This window comes from Stegostoma tigrinum, chromosome 1 (assembly GCF_030684315.1).
Source record: "Stegostoma tigrinum isolate sSteTig4 chromosome 1, sSteTig4.hap1, whole genome shotgun sequence".
NCBI classification, from domain to species: Eukaryota; Metazoa; Chordata; class Chondrichthyes; order Orectolobiformes; family Stegostomatidae; genus Stegostoma; species Stegostoma tigrinum.
In genome coordinates this window covers 191,781,398-191,804,238 of record NC_081354.1, presented here as the reverse complement: position 1 = coordinate 191,804,238, position 22,841 = coordinate 191,781,398, and the positions used below count along the sequence as shown (strand labels likewise).

The 22,841-nt window shown below is 46.8% G+C and overlaps 1 protein-coding gene across 1 annotated transcript in view; it reads right to left on the bottom strand.

Moving 5' to 3' along the window:
- The window catches only part of LOC132209536 (disintegrin and metalloproteinase domain-containing protein 12-like), a 197,082-nt gene that overhangs the window by 149,759 nt on the left and 24,482 nt on the right, over nucleotides 1–22,841 (bottom strand). The window contains exon 2 of the mRNA XM_059645219.1: nucleotides 15,627–15,736. Within this exon, the coding sequence (XP_059501202.1) occupies nucleotides 15,627–15,736 (110 nt within the window). The remainder of the gene's footprint in view (nucleotides 1–15,626; nucleotides 15,737–22,841) is intronic.

Here is a 22,841-nt window from a genome sequence, read left to right as displayed (position 1 = left end):
CGCAGAGCGAATCTGGAACGAGGGATTAAGAGGGCTAAGAGGGGAGATAAGGTATTGCTGGCAAACATGGTTAAGGAAAATCCCAAAGCCTTTTATTCATATATAAAGAGAAAGAGGATAACTAGAGAAAGGATTGGCTCATTTAAGGACAAAGAAGGAAAGTTATGTGTGGAGTCAGAGAAAATGGGTGACATTCTTAATGAGTACTTTGCATTGGTATTCACCAAGGAGAGGGACATGACAGATGTTGAGGTTAGGGATAGATGTTTGCTTACTCTAGGTCAAGTTGACATAAGGAAGGAGGAAGTGTTGGTATCCCAAAAGACATTAAGATAGACAAGTCCCTTGGTCTGGATGGGATCTATCCCAGGTTATTGAAGGAAGCGAGAGAGGAAATAGCCTGGGCATTAACAGATATCTTTGCAGCATCCTTAGATATGGGTGAGGTCCTGGAGGACTGGAGACTTGCTCATGTTGTCCCCTTGTTTAAGAAGGTAGCGGGCAGCGGTGTTTTTTTTCCTCTTTCAGAGAAGGAGCGGGAGCAGCGGAGGAAGTGACGAGGACCAGAGGGGCAGCCGGGAAGGAAAGTAGTGAGTATAAATACTCACCCTTCGACGCCAACGGCCATTTTGAGTGCGAGCAGCAGCGGAGGCAAGACGGACCCGGAAGACTGCAGCTAAGGTAAAGCAGTTTATTTTTAAAATTACTTACCGGTAGCGGGCAGCGGTGTTTTTTTTCCTCTTTCAGAGAAGGAGCGGGAGCAGCGGAGCAAGTGACGAGTACCAGAGGGGCAGCCGGGAAGGAAAGCAGTGACCATATATATCAGCAAGGCAGGGGGGTGGGAACCTGAGCTGTATACCGGAGGTGAGCGTTGATGCAGGTGAGGCAGTAGCAAGAGGTAGACCAGCTAGTGGGAAGGATTTTCCTGGGAAGGAACCAAGGGATCGGTTAAAGTGTGTTTGCTTTAATGCAAGGAGTATCAGGAATAAAAGTGATGAACTTAGAGCATGGATCAGTACCTGGTGCTATGATGTTGTGGCCATAACAGAGACATGGGTTTCTCATGGGCAGGAATGGTTGCTGGATGTTCCAGGGTTTAGAACATTTAAAAAGAATAGGGAGGGGGGAAAAAGAGGAGGGGGTGTAGCACTACTAATCAGAGAGGGTATCACAGCTACAGAAGCTTCCTTTGTCGAGGAAGATCTGCCTACTGAGTCAGTATGGGTGGAAATTAGGAACAGCAAGGGAGTAGTCACCTCGTTAGGGGTTTACTACAGGCCCCCCAATAGCAGCAGGGAGATTGAAGAAAGCATAGGTCGGCAGATTTTGGAAAAGTGCGGACGTAGTAGGGTTGTTGTAATGGGTGACTTTAACTTTCCCAATATTGATTGGAACCTCCTTCGAGCAGAAGATTTGAATGGAGCTGTTTTTGTAAGGTGTGTTCAGGAGGGTTTCCTAACGCAGTACGTTGACAGGCCGACGAAGGGAGAGGCCATTCTAGACTTGGTGCTCGGAAACGAGCCAGGGCAGGTATCAGATCTTGTGGTGGGAGAGCATTTTGGTGATAGTGACCATAACTGCCTCACATTCTACATAGCTATGGAGAAGGAGAGGATTAGGCAAAATGGGAGGATATTTAATCGGGGAAGAGGAAACAATGATGCGATTAGACATGAGTTAGGAAGCATGGACTGGGAGCAGTTGTTCCATGGTAAGGGAACTATAGACATGTGGAGATGGTTTAAGGAACAGTTGTTGGGAGTGATGAGTAAATATGTCCCTCCGGGCCAGGCAAGAAGGGGTAAGATTAAGGAACCTTGGATGACGAGAGCGGTGGAGCTTCTAGTGAAAAGGAAGAAGGTAGCTTACATAAGGTGGAGGAAGCTAGGGTCAAGTTCAGCTAGAGAGGATTACATGCAGGCAAGGAAGGATCTCAAAAATGGTCTGAGGAGAGCCAGGAGGGGGCACGAGAAAGGCTTGGCAGAAGGAATCCGGGAAAACACAAAGGCATTTTACACTTACGTGAGGAATAAGAGAATGGTCAAAGAAAGAGTAGGGCCGATCAGGGATAGCATAGGGAACTTGTGTGTGGAGCCTGAGGAGGTAGGGGAAGCCCTAAATGAGTTTTTTGCTTCTGTCTTTACGAAAGAAACGAACTTTGTAGTGAATGAAACCTTTGAAGAGCAGGTGTGCATGCTGGAATGGATAGAGATAGACGAAGCTGATGTGCTGAAAATTTTGTCAAACATTAAGATTGACAAGTTGCCAGGCCCGGATCAGATTTGTCCTCGGCTGCTTTGGGAGGCGAGAAATGCAATTGCTTCGCCACTTGCGAAGATCTTTGCATCCTCGCTCTCCACTGGAGTCGTACCTGAGGACTGGAGAGAGGCAAATGTAATTCCTCTCTTCAAGAAAGGAAATAGGGAAATCCCCGGCAATTATAGACCGGTAAGTCTCACGTCTGTCGTCTGCAAGGTGTTAGAAAGGATTCTGAGGGATAAGATTTATGACCATCTGGAAGAGCATGGCTTGATCAAATACAGTCAACACGGCTTTGTGAGGGGTAGGTCATGCCTTACAAACCTTATCGAGTTTTTTGAGGATGTGACTAGAAAAGTTGATGAGGGTCGAGCTGTGGATGTGGTGTATATGGACTTCAGTAAGGCATTTGATAAGGTTCCCCATGGTAGGCTCATTCAGAAGGTCAGGAGGAATGGGATACAGCGGAACTTAGCTGCTTGGATACAGAATTGGCTGGCCAACAGAAGACTGCGAGTGGTAGTAGAAGGAAAATATTCTGCCTGGAAGTCAGTGGTGAGTGGAGTTCCACAGGGCTCTGTCCTTGGGCCTCTACTGTTTGTAATTTTTATTAATGACTTGGACGAGGGAATTGAAGGATGGGTCAGCAAGTTTGCAGACAACACAAAGGTCGGAGGTGTCGTTGACAGTGTAGAGGGCTGTTGTAGGCTGCAGCGGGACATTGACAGGATGCAGAGATGGGCTGAGAGGTGGCAGATGCAGTTCAACCTGGATAAATGCGAGGTGATGCATTTTGGAAGGTCGAATTTGAAAGCTGAGTACAGGATTAAGGATAGGGTTCTTGGCAGCGTGGAGGAACAGAGGGATCTTGGTGTGCAGATACATAGATCCCTTAAAATGGCCACCCAAGTGGACAGGGTTGTTAAGAAAGCATATGGTGTTTTGGCTTTCATTAACAGAGGGATTGAGTTTAAGAGTCGTGAGATCTTGTTGCAGCTCTATAAAACTTTGGTTAGACCGCACTTGGAATACTGCGTCCAGTTCTGGTCGCCGTATTATAGGAAAGATGTGGATGCTTTGGAGAGGGTTCAGAGGAGGTTTACCAGGATGCTGCCTGGACTGGAGGGCTTATCTTATGAAGAGAGGTTGACTGAGCTCGGTCTCTTTTCATTGGAGAAAAGGAGGAGGAGAGGGGACCTAATTGAGGTATACAAGATAATGAGAGGCATAGATAGAGTTGATAGCCAGAGACTATTTCCCAGGGCAGAAATGGCTAGCACGAGGGGTCATAGTTTTAAGCTGGTTGGTGGAAAGTATAGAGGTGATGTCAGAGGCAGGTTCTTTACGCAGAGAGTAGTGAGAGCATGGAATGCGTTGCCAGCAGCAGTTGTGGAAGCAAGGTCATTGGGGTCATTTAAGAGACTGCTGGACATGTATATGGTCACAGAAATTTGAGGGTGCATACATGAGGATCAATGGTCGGCACAACATTGTGGGCTGAAGGGCCTGTTCTGTGCTGTACTGTTCTATGTTCTATGTTCTATGTTCTAAGGGTTGCAAGGATAATCCAGGTAATTATCGACCGATGAGCCTGACGTCAGTGGTTGGGAAGCGACTGGAAAAGAGAGTGAGGGAGAGGATCTATTCCCATTTGGAAGAAAATGGGCTTATCAGTGATAGGCAACATGGTTTTGTGCAGGAAAGGTCACGTTTTACCAACTTAATAGAATTCTTTAGGACGTGACAAAGCTGATTGATGAGGGAAAAGCTGTAGATGTCATATATATGGGCTTCAGTGAGGCGTTTGATAAGATTCCCCATGGCAGGCTGATGGAGAAAGTGAAGTCACATGGGGTCCAGGGTGTGCTCTCTGGATGCATAAGAAACTGGCTAGGCAACAGGAGACAGAGAGTAGTAGTAGAAGGGAGTTTCTCAAATTGGAGACTTGTGACCAGTGGTGTTCCACAGGGATCTGTGCTGGGACCACTGTTGTTTGTGATATGCGTAAATGATTTCGAGGAAGATGTAGGTGGTCTGATCAGCAAGTTTGTCGATGACACTAAGATTGGTGGAGTAGCAGATAGTGAAGGGGACAGTAAGAGATTACAGCAGAATATAGATAGCCTAGAGAGTTGGGCGGATAAATGGTGGATGGAGTTCAATCCGGGCAAATGTGAGGTGATGCATTTTGGAAGATCTAATTCAAGGGCGAACTATCAGTAAATGGAAAAGTCCTGGGGAAAATTGATGAACAGAGAGATCTGGGTGTTCAGGTCCATTGTTCCCTGAAGGTGACAACGCAGGTGAATAGGGTGGTCAAGAAGGCATACGGCATGCTTTCCTTTATTGGGCGGGGTATTGAGTACAAGAGTTGGCAGGTCATGTTACAGTTGTATAGGACTTTGTTTCAGCCACATTTGGAGTACTGTGTATAGTTCTGGTCACCACATTACCAAAACGATGTGGACGCTTTGGAGAGGGTGCAGAGGAGGTTCACCAGGATGTTGTCTGGTATGGAGGGTGCTAGCTATGAAGAGAGGTTGATTGGGACTATTTTCATTAGAAAGACAGAGATTGAGGGGGGACCTGATTCATGTCTACAAAATCATGAGGGGTATAGAAAATGTGAATAGCAAGAAGCTTTTTCCAAGATTGGGAGCCTCAATTACTAGGGGTCATGAGTTCAAAGTGAGAGGAGGTAAGTTTAAGGGAGATATGCATGGAAAGTTCTTTATACGTTGCCAGCGGACGTGGTAGACGCAGACACATTAGCGTCTTTTAAGATATATCTGGACAGGTACATGGATGGGAGGGGAGAAAATGGACACAGACCCTTAGAAAATAGATGACAGGTTAGACAGAGGATCTTGATCGGCACAGGCTTGGAGGTCCGAAGGGCCTGTTCCTGTGCTGTAATTTTCTTTGTTCTTTGATACTGAGGGGGGAATTGAGAAGGGGCTGTAATACTCTCTCAAACGGCTGTTGAAGAGGAATGGGTGAGAGAGCAAATAAAATGCAGTTTATTATCTTTGAAAGTGTATAAGTGACCAGACTGGGAAGGGTATTGCAAGTTGCTAAGAGACAGAAACACAGAGAATCTGACTATTGTTTGCCAGTGTTTAGATATTACAGGCAGAATCGTGCTACTTCATATCATTTCTAAACAACCTGTTCAGAGATATTATTACACACCTCTGGAGAAGCTGGGACTTTAACTCCAGTCTCCTGGCTTAGAGGGAGGGACATTACCATTGCACCACAAGCACATTATCTTAGACCATAAGACATAGGAGTGGAAGTAAGGCCATTCAGCCCATCAAGTCCACTCCGCCATTTAAATCATGGCTGATGGGCATTTCAACACCATTTCCCTGCACTCTCCCCGTAGCCCTTGGTTCCTTCTGAGATCAAGAATTTGTCGATCTCTGCCTTGAAGGCATCCAACGTCCCGGCCTCCACTGCGCTCTGTGGCAATAAATTTCACTAGCCCACCACTCTCTGGCTGCAGAAATGTTGTCTCATTTCAGTTTTAAATTTATCCCCTCTAATTTTAAGGCGGTGCCCACGGGTCCTAGTCTCCCCTAGTCTTGTGATGTTATACCATTGTATCACAGTTTCCAGCAGAACAATCAATTTTGTCCTATTACTATCTCATTCATTTTGTCTCATATGAACCATTGGAAGGTTGTATTGATGGTGATTTCAATAAAAGAGGTGTCAATCTGATGAAACTACAAAACAAGATGTCTTACATGGCATGCAGCTTTCCCAGCAAATGACAGAGCTTGGCAATCTCACAACCAACAGATCAGTCCCGCCACATCCAGTTGTGAATGGTGGTTGGCAATTAATCAACTGACGGGAGGGGGAGATGCCACAAATTATAACCAACCCTATCCTAAAACCCATACGCAATGACTGGGAACCTACAACATCAGTGCAAAAGATAAGGTCAGCAACATAGAATTCATTTATTTAGCCCCTTGAGTCTGCTCTGTCATATTTGATCATCTACTCAATCCCACTTTCCAAAACTACCGACATATTCCTTCATCTTATGCCATTACTCTCCACGTCAATAACAATTTCAACCTGCTCAATGACTGCACAACCCCAACCCTCTGAGATCATGAATTCCAAGGATTCACCATGTTTTGAGTAGAAATTCTTCCTTCTCTCAGTCTTAACTGGCCTATTTCTTACTCTGAGATGATAGCTCATGGGTCTTGAGTCACCTGCCAGTGGAAAAATCCTGTCCGCACCCATCCTGTCATACACTGTGAGAAATTTTTAAGTTTCAATGAGCTCACCCCTCATTCTTCAAAATTCAAAGGAATGGAGGCCCAGCTACCTCACTCCTTCCTCATAAAACAACCCTGCCATCCCATTCCAGCGAGATTAGATTCCCTACACTGTGGAAATAGGCCCTTCGGCCCACAAAGCCACACCATCCCTTGGAGGATCCCCCTTAGACCTATGCCCCTATAACCCACACAGCCCTGAGCACTACGGGCAATTTAGCATGGCCAATCCACCTAGCCTGCACATCTTTGGGCTGCGGGAGGAAACCAGAGTACCGGGAGAAAACCGGCAGACACAGGGAGAATATGCAAACTCCGGACAGACAGTTGCCCAAGGCTGGAATCGAACCCAGGTCCCTGGCGCTATAAGGCTGCAGTACTAACCACTGAGACACCGTGCCACCTGGAGATGATGGCATAGTAAGTCACTCTACTGTTTGCCAGTTTCCTTTCTCTTTCTTTCTTTGTCCTTCCTTTTTTAACCCTTCTTCTCTCTCCCTCTGTAGTAACTCTATCACCTCGACACCCTTTTAACTATCTACCTACAGAGTCAGGAAACAGCCAGGTCATGACAAGGAACTGCTTGGCAGGAGCTGAACGTGCAGGTTGTGTCCTGGAGTCTCAGGGGATTGAGCACAGGCTGGAGCAACAGCAGTGGATCAAGCGTGGGCCAGTGAGAAAGGACTGGAGAGGCAGCTGGGGTGAAAATAAGCTGGTGAGGCAGCCAAGAACTGGTCAGTGAGGCAGCTGAGAGCGGGCCAGTGGGTAAGCTGAAAGAGGGCCAGTGAGGCAAGGGTGGTGAAAGCAGGTCAATGAGGTAGCGGCGCCCAGATTGGGCCAGTGAGGCAACGGCATGGCATGGGCTGGAAAGCCTGGAGTGGGGCTGCTGCAGTGGAAAAGAAAGTTGGAATCTCTTAAGTTATCTTTTTTCCTGATCTTATTTTAAGTTAATGTGAATGGTACCATGATTTAGGGAGCATCGGATAGGGAAGGAAACTGCAAGGGATGGGCACATTAGAAGGAAAAGCTCTTGTGTGTCCCAGATAAGTATGTATCTGTCAGGCAGGGAGGAAGCTGTAGAGTGTGGGAGCCATGGTTTACGAAGGAAGTGGAATCTCTGGTCAAGAGGAAGAAGAAGGCCTATGTTAGGATGAGACGCGAAGGCTCAGTTAGGGCGCTTGCGGGTTACAAGATAGCCAGAAAAGACCTAAAGAGAGAGCTCAGAAGAGCCAGGAGGAGACATGAGAAGTTGTTGGTAGATAGGACCCGAAGGCTTTCTATAGGTATACAAGGAATAAAAGAATGACAAGAGTAAGATTAGGGCCAGTCAAGGATAGTAGTGGGAAGTTGTGTGTGGAGTCAGAGGAGATAGGGGAAGCGCTAAATGAATATTTTTCGACAGTATTCACTCTAGAAAATGACAATGTGGTCGAGGAGAATACTGAGATACAGGCTACTAGACTAGGTGGGATTGAGGTTCACAAGGAAGAGGTACTAGAAATCCTACATTGTGAAAATAGGTAAGTCCCCTGGGCCAGATGGGATTTATCCTAGGATCCTCTGGGAAGCCAGGGAGGAGATTGCCGAGCCATTGGCATTGATCTTTAACTCGTCATTGTCTGCAGGAATAGTGCCAGAAGACTGGAGGAGAGCAAATGTGGTTCCCATGTTGAAGAAGGGGAGTATAGACAACCCTGGTAATTATAGGCCAGTGAGCCTGACCTCAGTTGTTGGTAAAGTATTGGAAAAGGTTATGAGATACAATTTAAAATCATCTAGAAAAGAATAAATTGATTAGGGATAGTCAGCACGGTTTTGTGAAGGGTAGGTCGTGCCTCACAAACCTTATTGAGTTCTTTGAGAAGGTGACCAAACAGGTAGATGAGAGTAAACCGGTTGATGTGGTGTATATGGGTTTCAGCAAGGCATTCGATAAGGTTTCCCACAGTAGGCTACTGTACAAAATGCAGAGGAATGGGATTGTGGGAGATAGAGCAGTTTGGATCAGAAATTGGATTGCTGAAAGAAGACAGAGGGTGGTAGTTGATGGGAAATGTTCATCCTGGAGACCAGTTACTAGTGGTGTACCACAAGGGTCAGTGTTGGGTCCACTGCTGTTTGTCATTTTTATAAATGACCTGGATGAGGGTGTAGAAGGATGGGTTAGTAAGTTTGCAGACGACACTAAGGTCGGTGGAGTTGTGGATAGTGACGAAGGATGCTGTAGGTTGCAGAGAGGCATAGATAAGTTGCAGAGCTGGGCTGAGAGGTGACAAATAGAGTTTAGTGGGGACAAGTGTGAGGTGATGCACTTTGGTGGGAGTAACCAGAAGGCAAAGTACTGGGCTAATGCTAAGATTCTTGGTAGTGTAGATGAGCAGAGAGATCTTGGTGTCCATGTACACGGATCATTGAAAGTTGCCACTCAGATTGACAGGGTTGTTAAGAAGGCATACAGTGTTTTAGCTTTTATTAATAGCGGGATCGAGTTCCGGAACCAAGAGGTTATGCTGCAGCTGTACAAAACTCTGGTGTGGCTGCACTTGGAGTATTGCGTATAGTTCTGGTCACTGCATTATAAGAAGGATGTGGAAGCTTTGGAAAGGGTGCAGAGGAGATTTACTAGGATGTTGCCTGGTATGGAGGGAAGGTCTTATGAAGAAAGGCTGAGGGACTTGATGCTGTTTTCGTTAAAGAGAAGGTTGAGAGGTGACTTAATTGAGACATATGGAATAATCAGAGGGTTAGATAGGGTGAATAGTGAGTTTTGAGAAGATTTGTAGCTCAGGTTGAGGTTCTGGATGTGAGTTTGCTTGCTGAGCTGGAAGGTTAGTTTTCAGACGTTTCATCACCATTCTAGGTAACATCATCAGTGAGCCTCCGGTGAAGCGCTGGTGTTATGTCCCGCTTTCTATTTACCTGGTTAGGTTTCCTTGGGTTGGTGATGTCATTTCCTGTTCTTTTTCTCAGGGGATGGTAGATTGGCTCCAAATCAATGTGTTTGTTGATGGAGTTCCAGCTGGAATGCCATGCCTCCAGGAATTCTCGTGCATGTCTCTGTTTGGCTTGTCCTAGGATGGATGTGTTGTCCCAATCAATACTCGGACCCCCTGGCATCAGGGTAGCCCACAAACCCACCAACACACTAAAACAGCAGCTAATGAACTTAAAAGACCCTATACAGACAACAAATAAAACGAACGTCATCTACAAAATACCTTGCAAGAACTGTGACAAACATTACATTGGACAAACAGGCAGAAAGCTAGCCACCAGGATACATGAACATCAACTAGCCACAAAACGACATGACCCACTATCACTCGTATCCTTACATACAGATAAGGAAGGACACCACCAGCGCTTCGTCGGAGGCTCACTGATGATGTTACCTAGAATGGTGACGAAATGTCTGAAAACTAACCTTCCAGCTCAGCGAGCAAACTCACATCCAGCATGGATAGGGAGAGACTTTTTCCTCGGATGGTGACAGCGAGCACGAGGGGGCATAGCTTTAAATTGAGGGGTGAAAGATATCGGACAGATGTCAGAGGCAGTTTCTTTACTCAGAGAGTAGTAAGGGAATGGAATGCTTTGTCTGCAACGGTAGTAGATTCGCCAACTTTAAGTACATTAAAGTCATCATTGGACAAGCATATGGACGTACATGGAATAGTGTAGGTTAGATGGGCTTCAGATCGGTATGACAGGTCGGCACAACATCGAGGGCTGAAGGGCCTGTACTGTGCTGTAATGTTCTATGTTCTCATATCTCATGTCCTCTCTTAGCTCGCTTCATCCCTCTTTTCAGATTCGCTCTATATTCCCGATATTCTTGCAAAGCTTCGTCTGTCTTCAGTCGCCGAGACCTCAAGTCTGCACTCAGTTGTTCTCCTCTGGGTTGTTTTCAGCATAGTCACCCATTCCTATGTATTCCTCAACTCATTTTCACATTATCATTCTTTTGTATTGCATTCAGCCAACACAGCTCACCTATTTTCTCACTCTTAGCTCTTATTTTCACTTATTCAGCTTTTTTCCTTTTTGTCATGACCTGCCATCAATAGTTTCCTTCTTTACCTTCCCCTTTCATATATGTCTCTCTGGGATCCACTCAACCCTCTCCTCCCACACTGTCCGCCTCCCCCAACTTTACCGTCAGCATCAATCAGTTCATAGAATGTATCCACGATAGCTCCCTCGAACAGTATATACTGAAACTGATGAGGGAGCAAGCTATTCTACATCTCATCCTGTGTAAAGAGACAGGAATAATTAATTATTTGAAATCACAAGCTTTCAGAGTGCCACTCCTTTGCTTGGACACCACCTGATGAAGGAGCTGTGCTTCGAAAGCTTGTGATTTCAAATAAACCTGTTGGACCCTAAGCTTGTGACTTGTGGCTGTCCACCCTCGTCCAACACTAGCATCTCCACGTAGTGATCTTATAGTTAGGGATCCTCTCAGAAGGAGTGATCAGTGTGGTAAAATGCTGATGGACGGTCAGAAGGTAAAATGCAATACCAGTGTCTGAGAGTGACAGTGTAATACAGCATTGAAACAGGCTCTTGTGCCCAAATTGCTCCATGCTGAACATGGTGCATGTGGTCTGTATCCCTCTAAACTCTTCCGATCCATGTAACTTTCCAAATGTTTTATTAAATGTTGCTATTCTACCTGCCTCAACCCGTTAGGGGGATTTAATAATGGGAAATGACCAAGGCATTGAACAGATATTTTGTGTCGGTCTTCACAGTAGAAGACACAAACAGGGCAGCATGGTGGCTCAGTGGTTAGCACTGCAGCCTCACAGCTCCAAGGACCCGGGTTCGATTCCAGCCTCGGGAAACTGTCTGTGTGGAGTTTGCACGTTCTCCCTGTGTCTGCGTGGGTTTCCTCCGGGTGCACCGGTTTCCTCCCAGAGTCGAAAGATGTGCAGGCTAGGTGGACTGGCCATGCTAAATTGTCCGTAGTGTTCAGGGGTGTGTGGATTATAGGTGAAGGGGTCTGGGTGGGATGCTTCAAGAGGCGGTGTGGACTTGTTGGGCTGAATGGCCTGTTCCCACACTGCAGGGAATCTAAAAAAAATGCATGACAATAATTGATGGCAAGAAGGCTGTGGCAGGTGAGGACGATCATTACCACTAAAGAAGTAGCGCTAGGCAAGCTAATAGATGCAAGTTAGGCAAATGTCCTGGCCCTGATGGAATGTATCCCAGCGTACTAAGTGTGATGGTGGAGAAATCAGCAAATGCGGTCGTGGTAATTTACTGAAATTCACCAGACTCTGGGGCTGATCCAGCAGATTGGAAACCAGCAAATGTGACGTTACTATACAAAAGAGGAGGTACACAAAGGGTCTAGGCCCGAAATGTCAGCTTTTGTGCTCCTAAGATGCTGCTTGACCTGCTACTTTCATCCAGCTGCACACTTTGTTATCTTGGATTCTCCAGCATCTGCAGTTCCCATTATCACTGATACAAAAGGTGTGTAACAATATGCCAGTTAGCTTAACTTCTGTAGTGGGGAAAATGTTTGAATCTATAATCAAGGAAAAAGAAGTGAGACATCAAGACAGAAATTGTCCCATCGGGCAGACGCAGCATCGGTTCATGAAAGGCAGGTCATGTTTAATTAATTTACTAGAATTCTTTGACGATACTACGAGTCGATGTGGTGCATCTGGATTTCCAAAAGGCATTTGACAAGGTGTCACACAAGAAGCTACTACATAAGATAAAGGTGCACAGTGTTCCAGTTTATGTATTGGCATGGAAGAAGATTGGTTAACTAACAGGAAGCAAACAGTGGGGATACATGGGTGATCAGTGGCTCGTGATGTGCCTCGGAGATCACTGTTGTGATCACAACTTCAGCAAGGCACTTGACAAGGCTCCCCACAGCAGGCTCATTCATAAAGTCAGGCGGTATGGGGTACAGGCTGATTTGGCTGTTTCAGAACTGGTTGGCTGACAGGAGGCAGAGAGTGGTTGTAAATGGTAAGTATTCTGCCTGGAGGTCAGTGCTGAGTGGTGTCCCGCAGGGCTCTGTTCTTGGGCCTCTGCTCTTTGTAGTTTTCATAAATGACTTGGATGAGGGGGTTGAGGGGTGGGTTAGTACGTTTGCTGATGACACAAAGGTTGGAGGTGCCGTTGATAGTATCGAGGGCTATTGCAGGCTTTAGCGAGACATTGACAGAATGCAGAGCTGGGCTGAGAAATGGCAGATGGAGTTCAACCTGGATAAATGCGAAGTGATGCATTTTGGAAGGTCGAACTTAAATGCTGAATATAGAATTAAAGGCAGGATTCTCGGCAGTGTGGAGGAACAACGGGATCTTGGTGTTCAAGTGCATAGCTCCCTCAAAGTTGCCACCCAAGTGGATAAGGTTGTTAAGAAAGCATATGGTGTTTTGGCTTTCATTAACAGGGGGATCGACATTAAGAGCCGCAATGTTATGCTGCAGCTCTACAAAACCCTGGTGAGACCACACTTGGAATATTGTGTCCAGTTCTGGTCGCCCTATTATAGGAAAGATGTGGAGGCTTTGGAGAGGGTGCAAAGGAGGTTTACCAGGATGCTGCCTGGACTGGAGGGCTTGTCTTACGAGGAGAGGTTGAGTGAGCTCGGAATTTTCTCTCTGGAGAGAAGGTGGAAGAGAGGTGACCTGATCGAGGTGTACAAGGTAACGAGAGGCATGGATAGAGTCGATAGCCAGAGACTTTTCCCCAGGACAGGATTGGCTGCCATGCGGGATCATAGTTTTAAGGTTTTAGGAGGAATGTATAGAGGTGATGTCAGAGGGTGGTTCTTCACCCAGAGTGTTGTGAGCGCATGGAATAGTTTGCCAGTGGTATTCGTGGAAGCAGAGTCATTAGTGACATTTAAGCGACTGCTGGATATGCACATGGAGAGCAGTGAATTGAGGGGAATGTAGGTTAGGTTATTTTATTTTTGGATTAGGATTATTCCATGGCACAACATCGTGGGCCGAAGGGCCTGTACTGTGCTGTACTTTTCTATGTTCTATGTTCTAACTGTTTACAATTTACACAGATGATTTAGAGTTGGGGACCAAGTGTCAAATTCACAGATGATACTAAGATGAAAGGTTGAGCAAAGTGCGCAGAGGACACAGAAAACCTGCAGAGGGACATAGTTAGGTTAAATGAGTGGGCAAGAGTCTGGCAGATGGAATACAATGTCGGTAAATGTGATGTCATCCATTATGTTAGGAATAACAGCAAAATGGGCTCTATGTAAATGGTGAAAAATTGCAGCATGCTTCTATGCAGAGGACCTGGGGTCCTTGTGCATAAATCAAAAAAAAATTCATTTGCAGGCATGGAAAGTAATTAAGAAGGCAAATAGAATATTGTCCTTCCTTGCAAGAGGGATGGAGTTGAAAAACAGGGAGGTTATGCTGCAGCTGTATAGGGTGTTGTTGAGGCTACGCCTACAGTACTGTGCACAGTTTTCATCTCCTTTCTTGAGAAAGGATGTACTGGTCACTGGAATTTACAAAAATGAAGCGGGATCTTATAGAAACACAAAATTATGAAAGGAATAGTTCAGATAGAAGCAGGAAGAAAACAGACAATAGGTGCTGGAGTCGGCCATTCAGCCCTTCGAGCCAGCACCACCATTCATTATGACCATGGCTGATCATCCACAATCAGTATCCTGTTCCTGCCTTATCCCCATAACACTTGATTCCACTATCTTTAAGAGCTCTATCCAACTCTGTCTTGAAAGTATCCAGAGAGTTGGCCTCCACTGCCTTCTGGGGCAGAGCATTCCATATATCCACCACTCTCTGGGTGAAGAAGTTCTTCCTCAACTCTGTTCTAAATGGCCTACCCCTTATTTTTAAACTGTGTTCTCTGATTCTGGGCTCACCCATCAGCGGAAACATGCTTCCTGCCCTCCATAGTGTCCAATCCCTTAATAATCTTATACGCCTCAATCACATCCTTCTAAACTCAAGCGTATACAAGCCCAGTCGCTCCAATATTTCAACATGTGATAGTCCTGCCATTCTGGGAAGGTTGTTTCCACTGGCAGTGAAACTAGCACTAGGGGCACAGCCTCAAAATAAGGTGGTGCAGATTTAGGACTGAGTTGAGGAGGAAGCTCTTCAGCAAAGGGTTGTGAATCTGTACAATTCCCTGCCCAGTGAAACAGTTGAGGCTACCTCACTGAATGTTTTTAAGGCAAAGATAAATTTTTCTTTAACAGTAAAGGAAGCCAGGGTTATGGTGAGTGGCTGGGTAATGGAGCTGAGTCCACAATAAGATCAGGCATGATCTATTGAATGGCATAACCTGCTTGAGGACCCAGATGGCCTACACCTCCTCCTATTTCTAAGTTAATGCCACTTTATTCCCGGCTGCTGGTAATTCTGAAGAAGAGTCACTAGACCCAAAATGTTAACTTTGCTTTCTTCCCACAGATGCCGCCAGAGCTGCTGAGTTTCTCCAGTAAATTCAGTGCTATAAAATGAGAGGTATAGAGATAGTGGATAGCCGGAGACTTTTACGAGGGTGGAGGTAGCTAATACAAGGGGGCATAGTTTTAAAGTGAGTGCAAGTAGAAATAGGAGAGATGTCAGACGTAGGTTCCTTAATCAGAGTGGTAGGGGCACGGAATGCACTCCTGGAGAGGCTGGTGGAGTTGGCCTCATTAGGGGCATTTAAGCGGCTATTAGATAGGCATATATGATAATATAAGGTAGGGGTGGAAGTTAGATAGACCTCAGATTTAGGGTAAAAGGACAGCACAACATCATGGGCCAAAGGGCCTGTACTGTGCTGTACGGTTCTATGTTCAAATTCTGTTTTAATTTTCCTACCACGCCCCACCTTGAATGATTCACCTGCTGATTTGTGAACTGATATCTCCTGTCTTACACACGCGTTTGAACTTCCTGACTCATCCTCCTCTTCCCTTAATCGCCTGGTCATTGACACAATGTCATGAACGACTGAGAATCACGAGCAACAGCAGCAGCACTGGGTTGGGGTGAGTTGAGAATTCAGCCTGGAGATCTCGCTCACTGGCGTTACCTGAGGCAGTACGGCCACACTCCGTTTCCCTCTTCCTGGAACCAGCTGTGGGAATACAAACTTATAATCCTTCAGTTCTTCAAGCAACTTTTCCTGGCGAAATCGTAAGCCTGTTTGAAACACAGGATGACAATGAATGACACTTTAGTAACGTTCAGTTTAGTAATGAACCAGACCAGGTGTCAGATATCTCAGAAGGAGAGCATTCGGTGATAGTGATCACAACTCCCTGACCTTTACTATAGCCATGGAGAGGGATGGGAGCAGACGGTATGGGAAAGTATTTAATTGGGGAAGGGGGAAATACAAGGAACCTTGGATGACAAGACATGTGAAACATCTTGTCAAGCGGATGAAGGCAGCTTATTTAAGGTTGAGGAAGCAAGGATCCAGTAGGGCTTGAGAGGTCAACAAGGTAGCCAGGAAGGAACTGAAGAATGGACTTAGGAGAGCTAGAAGTGGGTATGATAAAACCTTAGCAGGTAAGCTCAAGGAAATCCCCAAGGCGTTCTATGTTTATGTGAGGAACAAGAGGCTGGCCAGAGTGAGGGTAGGGCCAATCAGGGATAGTGGAGGGAACGTGTGCGCTGTGTCAGAGGCGGTACGGGAGGTCCTTAATGAATACTTTGCTTCAGAATTCACCAGTGAGAGGGACCTTAACATTCAAGAGGACAGCATGCAACAAGCAGATATGCTCAAATAAATTGATGTTAGGAAGGAGGATGTGCTGGAAATTTTGGAATACATGAGGATAGATAAGTCCCCGGGCCAGACAGGATATACCCAAAGTTGCTATGGGAACTGAAAGGGCGGGAGTCGTCCTAAGGGAAGAGTGCTGAATTGGGGATAGGCCAACTATAGCAAAATTCAGCAGGAGCTGAGGAATGTGGAGCAGCTGTTTGAGGGTAAATCCACATTTGATATGTGGGAGGCTGTTAAAGAGAGGTTGATATACCATATGGCATATGGTATCAATGTGGACTTCACCAGTTTCAAAATCTCCCCTTCCCCTACTGCATCCCTAAACCAGCCCAGTTCGTCTCCTCCCCCCACTGCACCACACAACCAGCCCAGCTCTTCCCCCCCACCCACTGCATCCCAAAACCAGTCCAACCTGTCTCTGCCTCCCTAACCGGTTCTTCCTCTCACCCATCCCTTCCTCCCACCCCAAGCCGCACCCCCAGCTACCTACTAACCTCATCCCACCTCCTTGACCTGCCCGTCTTCCCTGGACTGACCTATCCCCTCCCTACCTCCCCACCTACACTCTCTCCACCTATCTTCTTCACTCTCCATCTTCGGTCCACCTCCCCCTCTCTCCCTATTTATTCCAGTTCCCTCTCCCCATCCCCCTCTCTGATGAAGGGTCTAGGCCCGAAACGTCAGCTTTTGTGCTCCTGAGATGCTGCTTGGCCTGCTGTGTTCATCCAGCCTCACATTTTATTATCTTGGAATTCTCCAGCATCTGCAGTTCCCATTATCTCAGATGTCAGAGGTAGATTCTTCACACAGAATGTGGTGGGCATGGAATGTGCTGACGGCAGTGGTAGTGGAGTCAGATACTTTAGAGACTTTTAAGTGACTCTTGGACAGGTACATGGAGGGGTTTAAAATGTCAGATTTCCAAGGTAGTTTGATCTTAGTCGGATAATAGATCGACACAACATCATGGACGAAGGTCCTGTGCTGTGCTGTACTGTTCTATGAATCTCTCAAAACCAGCAAATTCCACCATATAGAATCATAGAATATAGGTGCTGGAGCAGGCCAATATCTCTTTTAAACCTGCTTTGCTGTTCAGTATGATCATGGCTGATCAGTGAGATCAATTTGATAATCCCACCCCCCCCCACCCCGCCATCTCTATCCCTTAGTCTCTTAAATTGCTCAACGACTGAAAGCCCAAATAAACCAATCCAAAGGCTCTCCTGATTGTACCACTGCTTTTCTAAGTGCTCTGCCAAAAAATCTTTGATAATGGACTTTAGCATTTTCCCCATTGCCAACATCAGACTCACTGGTCTATAATATCCCGTTCTCTCCCCAGCTCCTTTTTCAAATGGAGGAGTTACATTGGCTAACCTCCAATATGTCGGAGCTGTTTCAGCATCCACCATTTCTAGGCCACTTCCTTGTGTAATTTGGGATGTGTACTTCCTTGATTTCTGATGAAGGGTCTAGGCCCGAATCTTCAGAATTCCTGCTCCTATGATGCTGCTTGGCCTGCTGTGTTCATCCAGCTCAACACCTTGTTACCTCGGATTCTCCAGCATCTGCAGTTCCTATTATCTCTGATACAATTTCTCCAACATTGTGTCTCTACTGATGTAGATTTGCTTTAGTTCCTCCGACCCATTAAACCTTGTGTTCCCCAACATTTCTGGGAAGTTATTAGTGTTCTCCTTTACGAAGAGAGGTGTGAAGTGTGAGCTTAGTTCATCAGCTATTTTTTTGCTCCCCATAATAAATTCCCCTGTTTTTACTGTAAAGGCTTGACATTAAACAGAGCATCGTTTGTGTGTGAAATGAACTTGCTGAGGAAGTAGCTGATGCAGGCAGAGTTACAACATTTAAAAGACACTTAGGTAAGTACATGCACAGAAAAGGTTTTGAGAGATGTGGCCAGGAGCAAGCAGGTGGGACACGTTTAGTTTGGGATTATGTTTGGTATGAACTGGTTAGACCGAAGGGTCTGTTACCATGCTGTGTAACTCTATGACTCTGCGACTGTAAGGGACTGACATTGGCTTTCACCAATCTTTTTTTTCCATCGAAACATTTGCATTCAGTTCTTATGTTTCCAGAAGCTTACTCTCATGCTCTATTTTCTCCTCCTTAAACAATACCTCAGTTCTTCTTTGCTGACTTCTAAACCGTTCCTAATGAGAGAAATGGAGTGCTACAGGACGGTGGTTAAACTACAGTTAACACTAGTACATGAACTTAGGCACAACAGTTAACACTTGGACAGGAATTTAGTCACAGATGTGATAGCAATAAGGAGAAGTGGTGAGGCGGCAGTGCACAGGATGGGGGATCAGCTTGAGTGAGCAGAAGATAACACTAAGGAGCGATTAAGAACGAGCTAAACCGGATCTGGGAAACACTTGGGGCTAAGTAGGTGAAAAGGTGAGGAGTATGTGGCCACAGGCAGCTATGGCACATGCGTAGCAGAGAATAGTAAAAGCCAGAGCTGAACTACAGATGGGGACGCCCACTTAGGGAGGCCCGAGGGAATACAAACATTAGCGCCTGAATACAACATAATGAATGGGATGTATAAAAGAAGACTGCAAACTCTGTATCAGGGTCTCTCCGGTTCTCTGGGGGCACCCGACTCTGCAGCCTCGCAATAGAACATAGAACATAGAACATAGAACATAGAACAGTACAGCACAGAACAGGCCCTTCAGCCCACAATGTTGTGCCGACCATTGATCCTCATGTATGCACCCTCAAATTTCTGTGACCATATACATGTCCAGCAGTCTCTTAAATGACCCCAATGACCATAAAAGAACTTGTTTCCACGACTTTGTCTCCAGTAGTTCTGTGATTGTGAGCATGGGTGTTTTGATAAATCTCACAAATTTGGGGGCTTGTCCGGGATCGCCACTCCGAGACGTCCGACGGCGGGTCTAGGAAGAGGGGAGGTGGACCCCGCTGAGTTCAGTGCTCCCTGAAGTCCTGGCCCGACGTTGGGCTGTCTGAGCGAGTGATATCCGGACAGGAGACTCTGGAAACAAGCGGTGGTAGGACATCGGTAGCGTGCTGCGATCGAGCAATTCTTGTGCACAAGACCCGGGTAAGAAAGAAAGACTATTAAGTACTACTCGGGCGATCAGGGGAACGTCTGCCGAAGAGCGGTCGGCAGGGTCTGGGTAACAAGATCCAGGGGAAACAGGCGCGGGAAGGACAAGGTGCATCTGGGGCAGCTCACCCGATAGTCCGTGGGTTGAGGGCTGTGGGAAGTTGGCAAAGACTTCAGGGTACCGGTACCAGGGAAGAAGTCGACATGGGAAACACGTGCACGAAACCCCAAGAGGGAAAGGAAGAGAAGGACTTTAAGGGAGAGCGCCCTGTGATCCTGCCTGATAGTCCATTAGGGCGGCAGCTAAGGAATTGGGACACGGGGCGGACGAAGGGAAAAAGTAAGGAAGTTATGATAAAATACTGTTATTTTGAATGGCCGAAAACCCCGATCCGCGGACCCTCAGTATGGTGGCCACGCTTGGGGTCCAACGAGGATTGGGTTTGTCAGAACTTGAATGTCTTTGTGAGTCAAAGGAATCCTCCTAAATCGGAGGAGCAGGACTATGCAAGGTGTTGGACACCAACAGCAAAGTTATTTAAAATGGATGAAAACAAAGAGGAGAACTTGAGCACCCCCACGTGGAACCCCCTTGATTACCTGCCTCCACCCTACTAGGCAGCTCATCACAGTCCGGGGGCCGCGGGTGTGGAAGCGGCGGGGGTCGTAGACCCGAACGTACCTAGCAATGAGGGGGAATACAACCTAAGGGAGGATGGGGATGATCAGTCAAAAGGGAACGCTTTGGAAGACCTTCCTGATGAGAGGCTTCAGAAAGAAGGCAGGGGACAGAAGAGGATAAGGAGAACTGAAATGGAACTGTTAATGGAAGGCACCCAGAACCCTATCACAATCGCAATGAATCCACTCCAAGAGGTCCCAGTGGGAAAGGGCGACTTGGGATTCGTAAATGTTCCCCTCACTAGCATGGAACTGCGTCCAGTTCTGGGCGCCCTATTATAGGAAAGATGTGGATGCTTTGGAGAGGGTTCAGAGGAGGTTTACCAGGATGCTGCCTGGACTTATGAAGGGCTTATCTTATGAAGAGAGGTTGACTGAGCTCGGTCTCTTTTCATTGGAGAAAAGGAGGAGGAGAGGGGACCTAATTGAGGTATACAAGATAATGAGAGGCATAGATAGAGTTGATAGCCAGAGACTATTTCCCAGGGCAGAAATGGCTAGCACGAGGGGTCATAGTTTTAAGCTGGTTGGTGGAAAGTATAGAGGGGATGTCAGAGGCAGGTTCTTTACGCAGAGAGTTGTGAGAGCATGGAATGCGTTGCCAGCAGCAGTTGTGGAAGCAAGGTCATTGGGGTCATTTAAGAGACTGCTGGACATGTATATGGTCACAGAAATTTGAGGGTGCATACATGAGGATCAATGGTCGGCACAACATTGTGGGCTGAAGGCCTGTTCTGTGCTGTACTGTTCTATGTTCTATGGAAGTCAGGAATTTTAAGAAGGAGATGAAGAATCTTTTAGAGGACCCCTTAGGGTTGGCTGAACAATTTGATCGGTTTCCGGGGCCTAATATTTACACCTGGGTCGAGATGCAAGCTATAATGGGGACCCTGTTCACCTCGGAGGAAAGGCAGATGATCCGGCAAGCTGGAATGAGGATAAGGGAAAGGGACCACCCGCTCCAGCAGGGGAACCTTGGGGTATTACCTGAGGTGAAGTTCCCCGTGGTGCGACCCAATTGGGATAAGCAACAGGAAGGGGGGAGGCGAAATGTGCAGGATCTTCGGGGGCCCATAGTAAAAGGGATAAAAGACGTGGTACCGAAGGGTCAGAATTTCGAGCGAGCCTTCGAGAGTAGACAGATGAAAGAGGAAGCTCCGGCTGTCTTCTTACAGAGACTACGGAAAAATATACAACAATACTCGGGCGTAGACCCAAACTCTGAGCCGGGACAACAACTGCTGTGGGCGAATTTCGTTACCAAATCCTGGCTGGATATTAAACGGAAGTTGGAAAAATTGGAAGACTGGAATGAAAAGTCGCTTGATCAATTACTCAAGGAGGCCCAGAAGGTTTATGTGAGGCGGGAGGATGAGAAGCAAAAGGGAGAGGCTAAAATGACGATGCAGGCGGTAGAGCATGCCGTTGGGAAGAAATGGGAAAGAGAGAGAGGGCGGGAGGCCCTGAGACAAGAAGAGTGGGGCAAGGTGGAGGGCGAATGGGGGCAAGGAGGGAGAGGACGGAGTGATAGAAGAGAGAAAGAGCAAGGGTGGAGGACAGGACCCTCTAGGTGTTACTATTGTAATGAAAAGGGACACTTTAAAAGAGAATGTCCCAAACTGCGGAAAGAGACCCGTTCTTACGCGTAGACAGAGGAGGACAATGAGGGGGGTCGGGGGTCTCCACCCACTACGGGGTCTGTGGGCGGTAGAGGGGAACCCCTGGTAAATTTAAAGATAGGACCCCAAGGAGAGGAGATGGTATTTATGGTGGACTCGTTGGGAGAAAATAAAGTGAAAGTATGTGGAGTAGGCGGGAAAATAATTGGAACAGTCGTAATTGAGAACGTGAGTGACATACCAAGACCGGGCAGTTACTGAGGACCTGATCCTAGTCCCACAGGCAGGGGTAAACCTTATGGGGAGAGATTTACAAGTACACCTGGGGTTAGGGACTGCTCCTGTTGGAGGACATATTGTGGCTCAGTTATGCACCCTGAGGGAGGAAAACGAACGAAAGATCCGGAACCAGGTCTAGTGTGGAGAGGGCAACAGAGGGGGTTTACAGATACCTCCCCTCCGAATAACCCTGAAGGAAGGATACGGCCCAGTACGAGTGAGACAGTATCCCATCTCTCTCGAAGGGCGAAAGGGGCTCCAGCCGGTTATCGAGGGTCTTCTGCGGGATTGAATGCTGGAAGGATGTATGTCCTCCTTCAACACCACAGTGTTACCTGTGCAGAAGCCGGACGGGGCGTTCCGTCTTGTTCAGGACCTGCGGGAACTAAATAAGATAGTTCAGACCCGACATCAAGTAGTCCCGAACCCCTATACTATTCTGAACCGGATACCCCCAGAGCATGCGTGGTTCAGTGTAGTCGACTTAAAAGATGCCTTTTGGAGCTGCCCCCTGGCTGAAGAAAGCCGGGATCTGTTTGCCTTTGAGTGGGAGATCCCCGCACTGGAAGGAAGCAGCAATATCGGTGGGCTGTTCTTCCTCAAGGATTAATGGAATCACCTAAACTGTTTGGGCAGGTACTGGAACCAGTACTGGAAGCATACTCTGGGGCCCCGGGAACCCAACTGATACCGTATGTAGACAATCTCTTACTCTCCGGGAAAGAACAGGACAGCGTCTGGGAATCCACTATACAGTTACTAAAGTTCCTCGGGACAAAGGGTCTGCGGGTGTCCAAAAGCAAGCTCCAATTTGTCGCCCAAGTG